Source organism: Theobroma cacao, chromosome 10 (genome assembly GCF_000208745.1).
Source record: "Theobroma cacao cultivar B97-61/B2 chromosome 10, Criollo_cocoa_genome_V2, whole genome shotgun sequence".
Taxonomy (NCBI): domain Eukaryota; kingdom Viridiplantae; phylum Streptophyta; class Magnoliopsida; order Malvales; family Malvaceae; genus Theobroma; species Theobroma cacao.
The window spans coordinates 9,340,557-9,356,056 of NC_030859.1; the positions used below are offsets into that span (position 1 = coordinate 9,340,557).

A 15,500-nucleotide genomic window follows, 5' to 3' on the forward strand; every position below is an offset into this window, starting at 1 on the left:
TGATTTTTATTCTAAAAGAAATGAAGAGAAAATGATGAAAAATGGTTAAATGTGATAGAAAAACAAAATGGAAAATTAACCGAGTAAGTGTCCCATTTTGACCGAATTTTTCAAGGAGGAAAGTGAGCTGATTTTGGTGATTTTAGAGGGTTATTGGCTGATATTTAATGGTTAGAAATGTTGGAGAGAAAATGGGACAATTTAGAGCTAAAATGGAGCGCGTTAGCAATTTATCAGATAAAGTGCCAAAAATAGGTTAATACGCGTTTAAGCCGTTTTAGGCTATTGCATTTCAAACCATGCATTAGTATAGGATTTAAGTCAATTATATAGTGATTTAGCATCAATGTGGTGAATTGTGTAATTTTTGCAATGTGTCTAGAAGGAGAGCCTTCTGATAAAGGCAAGGAAGTTGTACCCGACGAATAATGATCGGGGCACCTAGAAAGCATTTAATTTGTACAAACTGTGAGTAAACCTATTATTATTGTAAATTATTTAGAGTTTATTTTTAAATGCTCTTTATGTATTTTATGAAACGAAAATGAGATTAAAATGGGACTTTTGATGTTTTAGAAATAAATGTGATAAATAAATATATTGTGGTGATTATCTGAAATAAGAAACTTTTGATCATGAAATTGAGTAATTGGAGGCTGCCAATTGTCTTGAAAAATATATTTTCCTATGAATGGCTTGTGATATATGAGTATATGTAGCTATATTTTATAATTGCATTGGGAATTTATGTAAGCTGTCTTTTACTATCCAGGCTGGATAAATAAATAAAAGTCACGTTATACTGTCGAAATTTTATTAAAATTGGTGGGTTAGTCACTGTAGTGACGGGTTTCTGTAGACTGCCTATTAGAGGGGTACGGTAAATCCAGTTGCATAGTTACTCCGGTTGTAGAGGCGAGGAGGGTAACTCTCGGGGTAGTGTTAGAGCTCACTTCACTTCGAACCCCCACGTGAATTTGTAACTCAGCCAACGCCAAGGAACGGCTTGTTTTCAAAACTAACATGTGTTTAACATATAAATATCTTAACAACCTTGGCGGACTCGGTTAGATGCCTCAGCCAATGAATCCCCAAGGACTAGTTTTTGGCTTGAGCCTTGTTTCTAATAAAAGTCATAAGCCTTAACAACTGTTTTGGTAAATTACAAATATTTTATGGTTTAAGAAATAAATTGAAAACCTTATGAAATGGTTTGTGATTTGTTGTTTAAACTTGCCTCCATTTTACTCGCCTTTAGATATTTATGATAATGTCTGTTTACTCATTGAGATTGCAAAATCTCACCCACCTCCTTTCCAAATATTTCAGGCCAGTGGTAGCTTGTAGATACCCGATTTTGTCGAGGATTCCAGTTGACCCCTTTATCTCACAGACAGTAGATTACTATCACCAACACTTGGTGTATTTATGGGCCACTTGTCATTGTAATTATTATTGTACATTATAACTTTGTAAATTATTGTATGTATGAATTTATTTTACTTCCACGTTACAAAAGATTACTTACACGTGTTTCTGTAAATATTGTTTTATATAAAAATGCTATATTTTAATCAATATTTTGAATAGTAATATTTGTCTATAAATCCTTTTTTAAAAAATAAAATAAAATAATTTTTGTCTTTTGATTTACTTAAGCCGGAAACGACTAGTAATTGTTTAAGACGGAATGTTTAACAACAATTGCTCACAGGAAATGCAAGAAACTGATACGTAAGTCTTGCGGGGTTCCGATTGGCATTTCGGATATTGAGTGTCAATCGGGATGTCGCGACGGTTGTCATGGCCCGAGGGAGGTTCCAGGTCGTGACACGCGTAGTTCCATAAAAATTGTTTTATAAGAAAATAGAATATTTTATTCAATATTTTTATTTTATCTTAATAGCTATCATTTCACTTTAAATGAATGTTTTAGACATCTAAACTCATTTTTGGTTGTGAAATATGTATCTTTTACTCATATACTACATTTTTAGATGGCTTTGAAATTTTTAGGGAAAAATGATCAAAATACCCTTGTGAGACAAAAAATATTTTCTTTATTGTTTTGGTTTGGAAATAGCTTATAATCTTTTAACATATGATATTATCAACTGTTGCTCGCAGGGGAGGTGAGAAAACTTATATTAAAGCCTTACGGGATTTCGATTGGATTCCGGGTAATGAATGTCTATCGGAACATCGCGGCGATTGACACGGGTTTGAGGAGAGTACCGGGTCGTGACAATAACAAAATTCAAGTCCATCCTTAGAGCATATTTGCTTACTAACCTTTTTTTTTCTTTTGTACTTCTTGGCCACACATCAATTGTAATAGCCACTCATAGTCATCAAATTTCTTCCCATTGACAATCATGGCTCAAATTTTTTAACTCCACTTTCCTCCACTGTTAGTCAGAAGGTATATCATTACATTAACCTTTCCTCAGGAGCATTTGCTTAAAATCTTTCTAACAGCAGCTTGTGTCTCGAGTAGCATCTCAAATCCGGACAACGGCACCACTTATGAATTTTACATGACATTAGAAGAAAGGTAGGTTGCTAGGAATAAGAGTTTATATAGCCTCCTATCTATGACTTGTGTTGCAATCACAAACCATAAACAAGACTCTACATTAACTCTTACAACTCCGCTAGCTAACATGAGAATTCCTAAGACTTGATTAAACCTAGACCTCTGATATCAACTTTGTAACGACCCCTCCCGGTCACTACCGGCATCCGAGACCTTAGGGAAAGACCCGTCAAGTCCCGAACAAGCCTGACTAGAAATGCCCGTTAGTTCACTATATACAATCACCATTCCATATGGATACTTAAAACATTATTCTATCATATCATGACTTGAGCTATAACGTAATAATCAATTCAATCTTTAAACCATTTATTCACAAGTATATACATTGAAATCCATAATCTCCAATTATTTACTTATATAAACATCAATATTCGTTTACAAGTTAATAAACAAAGTGCTACGGTTCAACCTCTAACAGCGGAGTGACTCGGGATAAAATGCTATGAGATGCCTTTACCTATTTGCGGTGGACCGTACACATCGATGATTACATGCTATGTTGATCTCTATCTGCAAAAAGGGAAAAAGAGGGTGTGAGTCTCACAAACTCAGTGATCATCGACTCCGTGAGTAGGGCGTAGATGGGAAACAAGTAAACAACATATCAGTTGAATGTTAAAATGCAGGATTATAAAAATAATTTATTTCAAACGGGAGTTTGTGGCTTATATGAAAAACTAAGGATTTCTTGCGGATTATAAACACTTCAATTGGTAAATTAACCAAGGCAGATAAAAATTTTCGCTACAAAATAGATCAATAACCTTGTTCAAGTCAATCATTTGAAATATTGAATTAAAACAATTTTACATAAAGAAAATTCTACCGTCAAGATCAATTGACATTTTTCTCAAATCAAATTAATATATTCGGCAAGCTCCCATGAAATCGAATGTTAATCAAACTCATACATAAATCACAAATCACCTCGCACTCAAGGAGTTAAAATTCATTTCACCATAAAAATAGGAGAGTTGCAAAAAAATCGTTAAATTTCGCTTTCACCATGCAAAGAAATATGAGTTTGAAAACCCGGAGATGCCACTCTCGAGTAGGGAATGAAAATAAACTTGTGGTCCCGCTACCAAGTAATAACATCCGGGAGCCTTACTCCACCGGATCCCACATGCCATGGTAGTCTCAAGATGTTGGCCGACATCGGAGAATCAAGCGGTCGCAACCGCGTAATCATCCGGTGGCCTAACCACGCATACATATATCACAAGCCGTGGTCCCCATCACGCCTAACCGCCCGTCGGTGACCCAAAGGTTCTCTAGCTAGAGCTCACTCGTGCACAGGGTCACACTTAATCGATGTGACATCCGGCCTACTCTCGAAGCTCTCGGTTTGTCCAAAACGTTTTTAAAAAAAATTTACATTGCGTTCTTGAAATTCATGCCGAATTATTTTCAAAGCGTCAAATATTGGGTATTATAAAATCTATCATTTTCTCAAAATAAAATTTATGCATGAATTTCAAATAGTGATTTGCGTGGTGAGTAAGCAATATAATCATGAATGCACACTACACAAATATATAAGGCACAGATTTTTAGGCAAAACAATGTGAAGGGCTTGTTTCCCGATTTTCAAAACTCTTTACATATAATTTATACATATATATATTCAAAACGATTTCCAAACATAATTTGCAATCATAATTTTCTAAGATCGCTACCAACACATGCTATCCATAATTTTCGCGTTTAAAATAAATCATACTTATAGGTATATATTTACGAAAATTTTAAAATTGACACCCCCTACTCACCTCACAATAGTGGGATTACTACATCGCTATTGATTCGTACGCGTGTATAATTATTCCTATTTACCAGTCACGTACTTCGTCCGGCACGCTTTCACACAAACTTTCCTAGCAACAATTTAAACCCAATATACTTAATCACACACTTGTATGGAAAGCAGCTTAATAAAAATTCCTTAACCAAATTGCATATTTTTCATCCAAAATATACACAATATTAAACCACCTATAAACCNAAAGCAGCTTAATAAAAATTCCTTAACCAAATTGCATATTTTTCATCCAAAATATGCACAATATTAAACCACCCATAAACCTTAATATAATATTAACTTACCATTTTTTTCTCCTTTTTTTTTCCAAAAATCTGGCTACTCCCTTTTCTCTCTAACATTAATAGCTTCCATTGATCTTCTCTTTCACCCCAAAAGCTGTTACCTTTCCTCTCTCTTCCTCACCCAAAGCCGACGGCATCTCTTCTCTCTCATTATCCTAAAAGCTGCTTCCTTTCCTCCCTTTAACTCACCCAAAACCGGCGGCACCTCTTCCCTCTCACTCACAACCGACTGCTTCCTCTTTTTCTTTCTTTTCCTCCATTTCTTCTCTTTCTTCTTTCTTTTCGGCTCAGCTTTGGTCTGCTTCGTTCTCTCCCTCGCAACCGACTTCTCTCTTTCCTTTTTCTCCTTCAAATAGCTAGTTGTGACTTTTTTTTTCTTTCTCTATTTTTTTTTCTCTTTCATCTCTCTTAGCTCTCTTGGCCGGCCCCTCCACCATTTCTTTTCTTTCTTTCTTCATGGTTCTTTTAGGCCGACCCCTACCTCCTTCACTTAATTAAAAATGAATTTAGGACCCTTTTTAATGCACACATGGGCAACTGCCCATCAACTTTTACCATTTTCTTTTATTATTGTTCGGCCCCCATCATTCTCTTCTCTTCTTATTATTTTCTTTTTTTTTTTTACGTTGCATATTGATCACATGGGCGGTTGCCCTTTCTTCCCATATATTTACATTATTATATTATATATATATTTTATTAACTTCAATTAACACATTTGCACTTAATCCTTGATTTTATTTTATTTACCACATAACCCTCCAACTTTCGTATTTTAAAATTCGATCCTTTCGACGCGTTTAAAAAATTTTATTTTGCTTTTATCTTTACTCCTTTACACGTATACAATCGAAATATCAAAATTGCATTTCAATTCGGTATCACCATAATATTTAAATATTTATTTACCCGTACTAGCTCGATTTAATAAAACACATGGGTCTCACTTACGTCATTTATCTCCAAAATTCATTCGTTCTTCTTCTCCCCCACTTAAATTGATCATATAATCCTTCTTCAAACTGATTCCCTTAATTAATAAAATATTAATATTTTAATATTATTTTATTCTAAATTATTTTTTTCTCCCGTTACCACTCTTTGACACTTAAATTTACATTAAGTGACCCATCGTCTTGTCGATAGGGTCTTATTGACTACTAAATGAGGTCACGGGGTGTTACATAGTCACTATGAAGGACTTAACCACTTTGATTTCTATTTCCATGGAAAAAGATTAAGGAGTGACTTATGAAAGGAAGGTAATAGGATATGCTCCTTATACCATTGCTTAGTTGTAAGATGTGGAGGTGGTGGTTCTGACTCCAAAGTTTGTGCTTGTTTCGCTGGAGGTAATGGAGTGGGCTTCCCTTTATCAACATCAACTGCTTTTGCTCTATAGTAAGTATTTGTAGAGGAAGGATATTTGGTTGAATTAAGTATATTAGACATTCCTTTCTCCCTTTGCTCAACTTCATTAACTTGAACTTTTCTAACCACTATTTCTAGCTGAGGAAAGGGTAGTGGTAGTTGGGTTTTCATAGTTTTCTCTATGCTTAAGTGATGAGTATGGATGGGTATGATGAGCACTTTTTTTTATCTTTGCATTTGATTATTTCATGGAGCATGAGAATCAAGTAAGGGAATTCATGGTCAAGAGTGATAATTTGGAAAGAGCTTGGCTAGATAATTTCATGTTTTACGGGGCTAATGATTAGATTTTCTGATTTGCAAGATGCATGTTGGATATTTATAAGATGCTCAATTATATATGTAAGAACCGTAATGTAGGATGATTGATTATAAATGTAGGAGTTGTAATGTAGGATGATTAATTATATTCCTAGTAGGTTTGATGAAGGATGATTAAATTATATTGCTAGTAAGTTTATATAGAATGATTAATTATATTAGGAGTAGGTTTTATTATTTTGGATAGTATTTGTAAGATGTTTGTTGGATATTTGTTGGATGTTTTTAATTATGTATGTAGTATGAATTTGTAACATGATTAATGATATGTTTTATTATTAATGTAGAATGTTTTTCTTATGTATGATTATTAATTTTGATTGATGCATAGATTTTTGGGGTATTTTATGGTTATATCATATTTTTAATGTTGAAAATTAAGTTTTAGATATTATATACAATTAATGAATATTAATATTTTCATATCTCTAAGGATGTTAGAGAATTGGTATTTATATAATTTTTATAGTTTTAGTGATGGGGAAAATATTTTCCAAAAGATGATTTAAACAATGGAAAATATTTTCGACAGTTTATCTAAATAACATAAAATATTAAATTTTCCTGTAAAATATTTTATAAATAAAAGATTTTTTCTTAACAACTTATTTTATGGTTACCAAACAGATCCTAAGTTGGAGAATTCTTATGAAATGATTAATATTCCTTGGTTGATAATGCTGGATGATGCTTAATAGTTATGTTTGATGAATTTTTTTTTTGGAAATTTATGTTTGATGAAAATTGAAGAATGTTTATTAATGCTTGAGTCATGTGATATTCTTCTTTTAGTTGGTAAAGAAGCTTAACAGTGTTAAACGATTTTATAAATAAATTAGAAATTAATTATCTCAAAATTGCACTCAATTAAATACTTAATTTATAATTTCAAATATCAAACTTAAACACTGTAAGTAGAAAGTGTGGTTTAAAAGCATTGACTTATTCGATGGATGTAATTTTAGCATATAATAAGGTGATAATTTATATTTATCAACCTAAATAAAATATATAAACAATTTAATTTTAACAATGCAAATCTAAATAAATTAAAAGCCTAATTAATTTTCTATTTATGTTAAAAAAACATCTCTATTGTGTTTTGGGCCGAAAGAGGGTAATTGGGCGAGCTTTTAAGGGCCCATAGATCCCAAGCCCTACAAGAGTGGTGTTTCCTAAAAACCCAAATAAAAAGCCGAAACCCTAACTAATTCAGCCTTCTTTTCTCTCCACTCTCCCCGAGCAACCCAGACGCGGCTGCCTTTTTGGCTTTTAGGTAAGAAACACTCGTTTCGTTATCTTCCCTGCGCTTCTCCAATGTTTAGATCTTCAAACTTCTTCGTTGTGTTTCATTGAATTTTTTTCTTGATCTTGGGCTTCTCGGCAAGTTAAGAATCAATCATTTTTTAATTCTGATGTTTCAAAATGTTTGGTTCCCTTAACGTACAGGCAATATGTTAGGTTAGAATAAAATTTTGGGATTTGGTTGGAATGAAATTCTTTAGTTTTTATGTGCCCATTTGAATAAGATGGTTGGGCACAGGGAGGAAATCAGTGTTTGCTAGAAACGAATGCAAGGATGATCTTCTTTTTTATGGTCATGATTTTTGAATTGTTTGTGATTTTTTAAAAACTATAAATAAGCCCTTATTTCTCACTTAGTTAATGTAAAATAAGCAGCAGCTTGTATTTGGAAGGATGGTGAGGGTCAGCGTCTTGAATGATGCACTCAAGAGCATGTACAATGCGGAGAAGAGAGGCAAACGACAGGTCATGGTCAGGCCTTCCTCAAAAGTGATCATCAAGTTCCTTTTGGTCATGCAGAAGCATGGTTTGACCATAATCTCTTCCCTTTTTCAAGTGTTAATTTGATCTAATGTAATATGAAGATGCTGGTATGTTAACTCTTTTTTATTTGCTTTACAGGTTACATTGGAGAGTTTGAGTATGTCGATGATCACAGAGCTGGTAAAATTGTGGTTGAACTGAATGGAAGGCTGAATAAGTGCGGTGTGATCAGTCCTCGTTTTGATGTAGGAGTCAAAGAGATTGAGGGTTGGACTGCGAGGTTACTTCCTTCAAGACAGGTTAGCTTAGAAACTTCTTGGAATTTTAATCTCTGTATAATGTTTTCATAAGATGTTTCATTTCTTTAATGGAAATGATTTTGTAAGAAATTTGTCAGAAGAAAGAAACAGAAGGCACTTGAAGGTGGAAACAAATTTTGATATATGTATCATTATTTTGCCTCTTTATTGAGTGGCATGTCCTGTTCTTACTTTCATTAGTTTAGGGAAGGTTTATTCAATTGAAATGAGAGTGCTATGTTGTGAGTTTTATGTGTTTTCTTCATGCAGTTTGGATATATTGTGCTCACCACATCTGCTGGAATCATGGACCATGAAGAAGCCAGAAGAAAGAATGTTGGTGGGAAAGTTCTTGGCTTTTTCTATTGAGACAAATTTCTTAAAAAATTTTAATTTGTCTTTTGTAGAACTTGGTAGTTATCCTCTATCAGTGTTGGTAGAATTCTTATTTTTTATTTCGGGGATTATACGTTATGTTTTGTTTACCATGTTTGAGATTATGATTTGTCGGGGTTTTCATCGGTAATAGCGCTTTGCCTTTGTCATCAAACAGTTGGAAGAGCTTTCGATTTGGAAGTTTCTGCTAACTAATTTCTATCACCTGCCTTTTAACAAAATTTTATTTGGATGAAGGTCAATATTTTGGGTTGTTCATGATATTGGTGTTGTCATTGTTACGTTTTGTGATATATAGAATTAATTTATTGTGTGCTGGAGAGTTGAGAATCAAATCCATTCTCTGGGAAATCATTACTCGGATGAACTCCATGGCGACAGGTTGATTATAACACACCCTTTTCTGGTTATATTTCTAGCATTTGAGGCCTGAGTTCCTCCCAATGGGGCATTATAGTGTACTGGATGCATCCTGAAGCTGACATTTTCTTTATTGAGAAAGAAGTATGAAATTTAAGTAACATAAAATTGGTTGTTACGTGTATGGTGTAAGAGCTGCTTCTGGGCAATTCAAGTTTTTCTGTCATAAAATAACTGCATATATTTCTGATAGCAATTATAGGATGAAATGCAAGGCTCTGATGGAGTCGAAGCATATGCAGTTGATTTTAGGTATCAGTCTGTTTTATGTTTTGCAGTCAGCAATTAGTCTTTATACTTTGTCAAAAGTAAATTTAATTTTTGTATAATAATTTGTAAAAGGTACTCTCCACGCATTTCAAAATTAATAAGATTAATCCAATCACTAATAATGTGGAAACTTTTTCGCTATATGACGTGATATTAGACTGTATTGATTGGCATTGAAAATAATTCAAAAATAATGTAATAATTATTGTTTAGAGATATAATCAGTATATCATTTTTGGATATGGCATCATCATTAAATTAATATCACGTCATTAGATTTGGTACCACATTAATACAATTAAATATCATATCAATAAGAGATAATTTCACACCATACAGTTAAATATCCATTATGTCCAATAACAGAAAAATATTAACGTTATTAATGATTGAATTAACCTTGTTAATTTTGGAAACTATAAGAATTCAATTTTTATAAATTATTGTATAAGAATTAAATTCATTGGAGTACAAGAATTAATTGTATAATTTGACTATCATTGACTACAATTTAAAAGTAAATGCCACAAATCTGAAACAATTGATAAAAGCAAATGGGTCTGATCTGCCATACTAAAAACATGCAATGCCAAAGCCTAAGTGACGAGGAATGAAACATTAAAACTTTCAAAGAGCTAGAAATGAAAATTATGGAAAAAGATAAAGTCTTTATCCATAAATTTTTATTACTGATAACCCAAGATAGATGGAACACAAAATATTGTTCAAAATTGGTATGTTTATACACTATATTCCTTGTTAAATTGAAGGGATCAGCATCATTAGGCTGGATTTCTCTAAACATTAATGACAAGATAATCATGTACTAATCTGTATCATATCCTTACAAATACTGAAAAGGATTGACAACCACTTGAAAATATATGATTCATCAATTAAGCTGTTATTGCACTTTAAAAAACTAAAGAGAACAAAATAGGCATGTGCCCTTCAGGTAATGAACAATAACTTGAAGACAACAATTTTTCAGAGATTTTTTTGATTTTTGATCTCTAAGATGATTTAATAAGTTTTGAGTTTAAACCGTAAATTAGATGATTTAGTTTGTTTGGACACAAAACCTTTGTTCTATTATATTAGGGAAGAAAGTAATTAGGTTATTTTTTTGTTTTAAATCCTTAAACTTACAAATTAGGGAAGAAAGTGCTTGGTTTTTTTATTTTGTTTTAAATTTTTAAGTCAATCATTTTTGGACATATGGATGGGCAAATAGGTAAACATATAATTCCTAATCAACAACATTTAATGCCATGTCATTTGCCATGTGACAATGACATCAATGAAATGATATGTTAATCTACCGCATGACAGATGGCGTGGCATAAAAGTGCCAACTATACCGTTAATTAATGAAAATTTATTAGTAAATATGTTACATTAATTAATTAAAGATATAAAAAAATACATTAATTAAAGAAAATTTAGCTAGTGCGCATAGTTGTTAAATCAAGATACGGATAGTGTATCAAAATCTTATTTTTATAGTATCGAGTATTGCATCGTAAGGTACAGTAAAAAATTTTAAAATTAATTATAAATGATATTTATACATGTAAGATAAAGAAAAAAATTAAAAAATAATATATTTTTAACAGAATTGAAGATTATAGGCTGTAAATTGAAAAGATGATTATTTTTTAATTTAAATTTTCAACATATTCCTTAATAATATAAAATTTTAAATAAAATATACATTTTAATATTAATTTATTAATTTGAAAATAAAAAACATTTATCATGTTAAAATTAAAAAGGAATTCGATTTTTTTAGTATTTTTTGTTTAAAATTTAAAGATGGAAACTCATAAAATATAATTTTTCATGTTTCAATTCAAAAAAATTAAAAAAATAAAATTTTTAATAATTAATTTGTCAAGCTCAACTTTACAATATATTTATTATGCCATTCTTACATAAGAAAGCATGTTTGCTTACTTGGGTACCTTAAAAATTGTTATAGGACGGTATTGTACCAAATAGTACAATTAAGTTGAATTAAGCCTCGAACTAGTTCAAATAGAGATTTTAAGATGAAATTGAGAATTTTAAAACCCTAGAATGATTTAAAATGGTGATTCGGAGTTCGATGACCGATTTGGAGTCAAATTGAAATTTTCATGATATAGAGGAAAAATGGTCATTTTGCCACCCGAGGTTAAAATTGGAATGTTGGAAGAAGTTTTGATCAAGATTGACTATTTAGAACATAATTTGAGTTTGAGAAGTGAAAAATTTTAATTCAGACATATTTTTTGAGCATAGGGGTAAAATAGTCATTTTGTCGCCCAAGGGTAAAATTGTAATTTTACACCACCCAACATTTGTCCAGCACATAGATTTTATCCAATATTATCATGAATAATTGAGAAAATTTAAGTGGTGGAGAGAGATTGCTTAATGGCTAAGTATGACATATGGACCAATGGAATGGTGATATGTGTCAAATTCTTATCCATTTATTATTTCCTTATAAATTAGAACAAAATCAGCCTATTTCTCATTCATGTGGCCGGCCAAAGAAGAACAAAGGAAGAAAAGAAAGAACAAGAACCCTAGGGTGAAAATTCAAGAGAAAAATTGGTGGATTTCAAGTAATTAAGCAATCAAAGGTAAAATTTCTTGATTTTGACTTGTTCCAATGCATTATTTTGCATTTTTCATAGTTGAATCACAAGATATCATGAAGGATTCATGGTTGACCGAATTTAGAGAGAGAAGATTTGATGGTTGTTTTGGTTAGATTTTAAGATATTCTAGTGTTTTTAGTTAGTGATGTGTAGCATGAAAATCAAACAAGAAAAATTCATTTTCTCCCATAACCCATCATTGGCCGAATTCTCTATGTAGAATATTGATGATGATTTTGATTTTATTTCAAGTGATTTGGTTAAGAATTAGTGATTTGTGGTGTGAGAATCAAGTAGGAAAAATCATGGTGTTGATGCACTCAAAATGGTTGAATTTTTCAAGAGAAAATGTGAGGATGATTATGCCACATTTCAAGTTATTTAAATTGTATTTAATGATTTGGAGTATTGGGAGAAAAATGGAGTTAATTGGAGTTGAATTTGACATATTGGTCAATTAATCGAGTGATAGATCGAATTAGGCCAATACCGATTTAATTAGGGACCCAAATGAATTTGTGTAGAATACCGTGTTTAGACGGTAATCCGAACAATTTGCATCCCATTTCATACATTAGTATAAAGCCTAAATTGGTTTTCTAACAATTTAGAACAATATAGTAAATGGCTTATTGTGCATTATGTTTAGGTGGTGAGCATTCTGGCAAAAGTAAAGAGATAGTACTCGAGGAATCAAGAATCGGAGTACTTGGAATTCAACTCCCGAAATAGTGAGTAACCTTACTATCGTCTTAATTATCTAGAGTGGTTTTTATCCAATTTTGTGAATTTCATGAAAAATGAATTAAATGATTAATTTTTTGATTTTATAAACAAAATATGATTTAATAAAATGATTTTAATAAATTGTCTTGAAATTGAATGATGGTTTGAAAATAGAGCAATTAGAGACTATTTTTGCGTGTTGTAAATTCATGATTCTAATTGATTGGCTTATGACAATATTGGCATGAATGGCTGAATTGGTATTTGTGTTGAAATGTATAAACTGTTGTTTGCCTTGATAGGCTGGATAATGATAAAATTGCCATGTCATGCTGTTGAATTTTATTGTATGGTAGGTTTAGCTTGCTGCAGTGGGCTGGTTCTGTGGACTAGCCTATTAGAGGGGCACGGAACCTGGTCATATTATTACCTCGGTTGGAGAGGCGAGTAAGGTAACTCCTGAGGTATAACTTTAGAGTTCACTTCACGCCAAACCACCTTGTGATGATGAACTCCGCTAACGCCAAGGAACGACTGTGTTTTTAAAATAAAAACATGATTTATGCGTACATAACTTTTTAACAGCCTTGGCGGACTCGGTTAGGATAGCCCTCGATCAAGGCATCCCTAATAACTGGGTATAAAAATGATTTTTGACACGAGCCAAAGTTTTAAGAAATTCATAAGTCATGTTGATTACTCGATTTATATAAATTGATTTTATTTGATTGAAACAAGTTGAAAGGTGATGAATTACAGTATGTTAAATTATTTTATCTATCTCCATTTACTCAGCTTTAGATATTTTAGATGGTATCTGTTTACTCACAAGGATTATATAATCTCACCACCCTCCTTTCCACCTATATCAGGCTCAGGATAGTCGGTAGATTGCTCATTTCGTTGAGCGCTACAGTTGGACTTACATCCTCAAAAATAGTAGGTTTACCTCTTTTGATACTTTTGGTCATTCGTGGGCCCACGTGTCACTGTAAATTAAATTTTATACTTTGGTTATCTGTATTACAATATGTATGAATTTATTTAGCTTTTACGCTACAAAAATTATTTACATGTAACTCTATAAATATTGTTTTAGAAGAAAATAGAATATTTTATTAAATATTTTTATTATATCCAAATAATCATAATTTCATTTTAAATGAAGGTTTTAGATGTTTAAACTTATTTTTGATTATGAATTATGAGTTTTATACTCGCATACTAAATTTTTAGTGGATTTCAAGATTTTTGAGGAAAAATGACCAAAATGCCCTTGTGAGAAAAAAATTGTTTTTCTATTGTTTTAATTTGGAAAATGTTATAATCTCTCAAAACATAATTTTAGTGACTAATATTCATAGGGGAAGCGAGAAAAACTGATGTTAAGCCTTGCGAGGTTTCGATTGACATTCTGGGTAATGAATGTCTATCGGGACGTCGCGACGGTTGTCACGGATTCGATGAGAGTTCCGGGTCGTGACATAATTAGATTAAGCACATAAAAAGTATATTGACTATATCATACAATAAATTCCCGTATCATAAGATACGTGTCGCGTATCGTACGATACGTTTTTGATACTTGATCAAATGCGATACAACTATAGATACATATCGTTTTCTACTAGTATTGTTTCGTATTGTACGATACATTATTGCATATCATGCAATAATGATAACTATGTCGGTGCATCTTTTGTATACAAAATCAAGTTCACATGTAACTTTCCTTTTTTTAAAAAGAAAATCTTTACTATTTTTTAAACTTCCTAAGGTTTATTCTATTTTTTAAAAAAAGGAATTATTAGTTAGATTTTGACTTTTATTTTATTTCCCCCTCCCTAATGTACTTAATTCTTTCGATTATTAATAAAATGTTTATAGGGTAGTTGGCCCTACACGAATTTCCAACATAAAAAAAAAGATTTTGACTTTTATTTAATCATTCATATGCAATATTGAATATTATTTTTTTGCTTAATAAAATAAATTCATATTTTTACACAATTATGTTACTATTTACATTTCAATTACATTAGTATTTCTTTGAATCTAGCTTACTTTTTTAATGATAATTTTAATTAAAAAAGTTTTTTTTACTATTTTGACTATTAATTAATTATAATAAAGTGTAAGTTGTCTTTATCAACTCCCAAAGAGATATTACTAACTTCACCTTAGAATGAAGAGGTTGATGTAGATTTTTCTACAAAAAACAAAATCCATAAAAATTTAGATTTATTTCACATTGATTTTGAATCAAAGAAAAACCGTGTCATTTTGGATTTTGATTTGTTAACCTTGAATTCATTATTGTTTTGAAATTGTAAAATTTTAATTTTGTTTCTCAAACTGAATTTATATAAAATTTATGTATATCTAATTACCCAATGTAGGAGAAAGCCCAATTTTATCAAAATTTTATAAATGAAACTCTATTCAACGCACACGTAATCCTTACTCATATCCATTATGAAAGCTAAGAGACCATTT

The 15,500-nt window shown here is 31.5% G+C and overlaps 1 protein-coding gene across 2 annotated transcripts; it reads left to right on the forward strand.

Moving 5' to 3' along the window:
* On the forward strand, positions 7,629–9,198 carry LOC18586706 (40S ribosomal protein S15a-1). Of its 2 annotated transcripts, none has more exons than XM_007010218.2 (4): positions 7,629–7,733; positions 8,138–8,288; positions 8,384–8,544; positions 8,815–9,198. In XM_007010218.2, exons 2-4 carry the CDS (start codon positions 8,156–8,158, stop codon positions 8,911–8,913), a joined length of 393 nt encoding a protein of 130 aa, XP_007010280.2. In that variant the 5' UTR covers positions 7,629–7,733; positions 8,138–8,155; the 3' UTR covers positions 8,914–9,198. The 2 variants fall into 2 exon arrangements, with proteins under 2 accessions (XP_007010280.2, XP_017984092.1); XM_018128603.1 differs by having other exon boundaries at positions 7,665–7,733; positions 8,141–8,288.

What these genes read in the sequence shown, in the direction of transcription:
- LOC18586706 (XM_007010218.2), top strand. Translation starts at nt 8,156, where the DNA reads ATGGTGAGGGTCAGCGTCTTGAATGATGCACTCAAGAGCATGTACAAT. An exon ending in TTTGGTCATGCAGAAGCATG is followed by an intron (nt 8,289 to 8,383) that starts GTTTGACCATAA and finishes TTTGCTTTACAG; the next exon opens with GTTACATTGGAGAGTTTGAG. An exon ending in GGTTACTTCCTTCAAGACAG is followed by an intron (nt 8,545 to 8,814) that starts GTTAGCTTAGAA and finishes TTCTTCATGCAG; the next exon opens with TTTGGATATATTGTGCTCAC.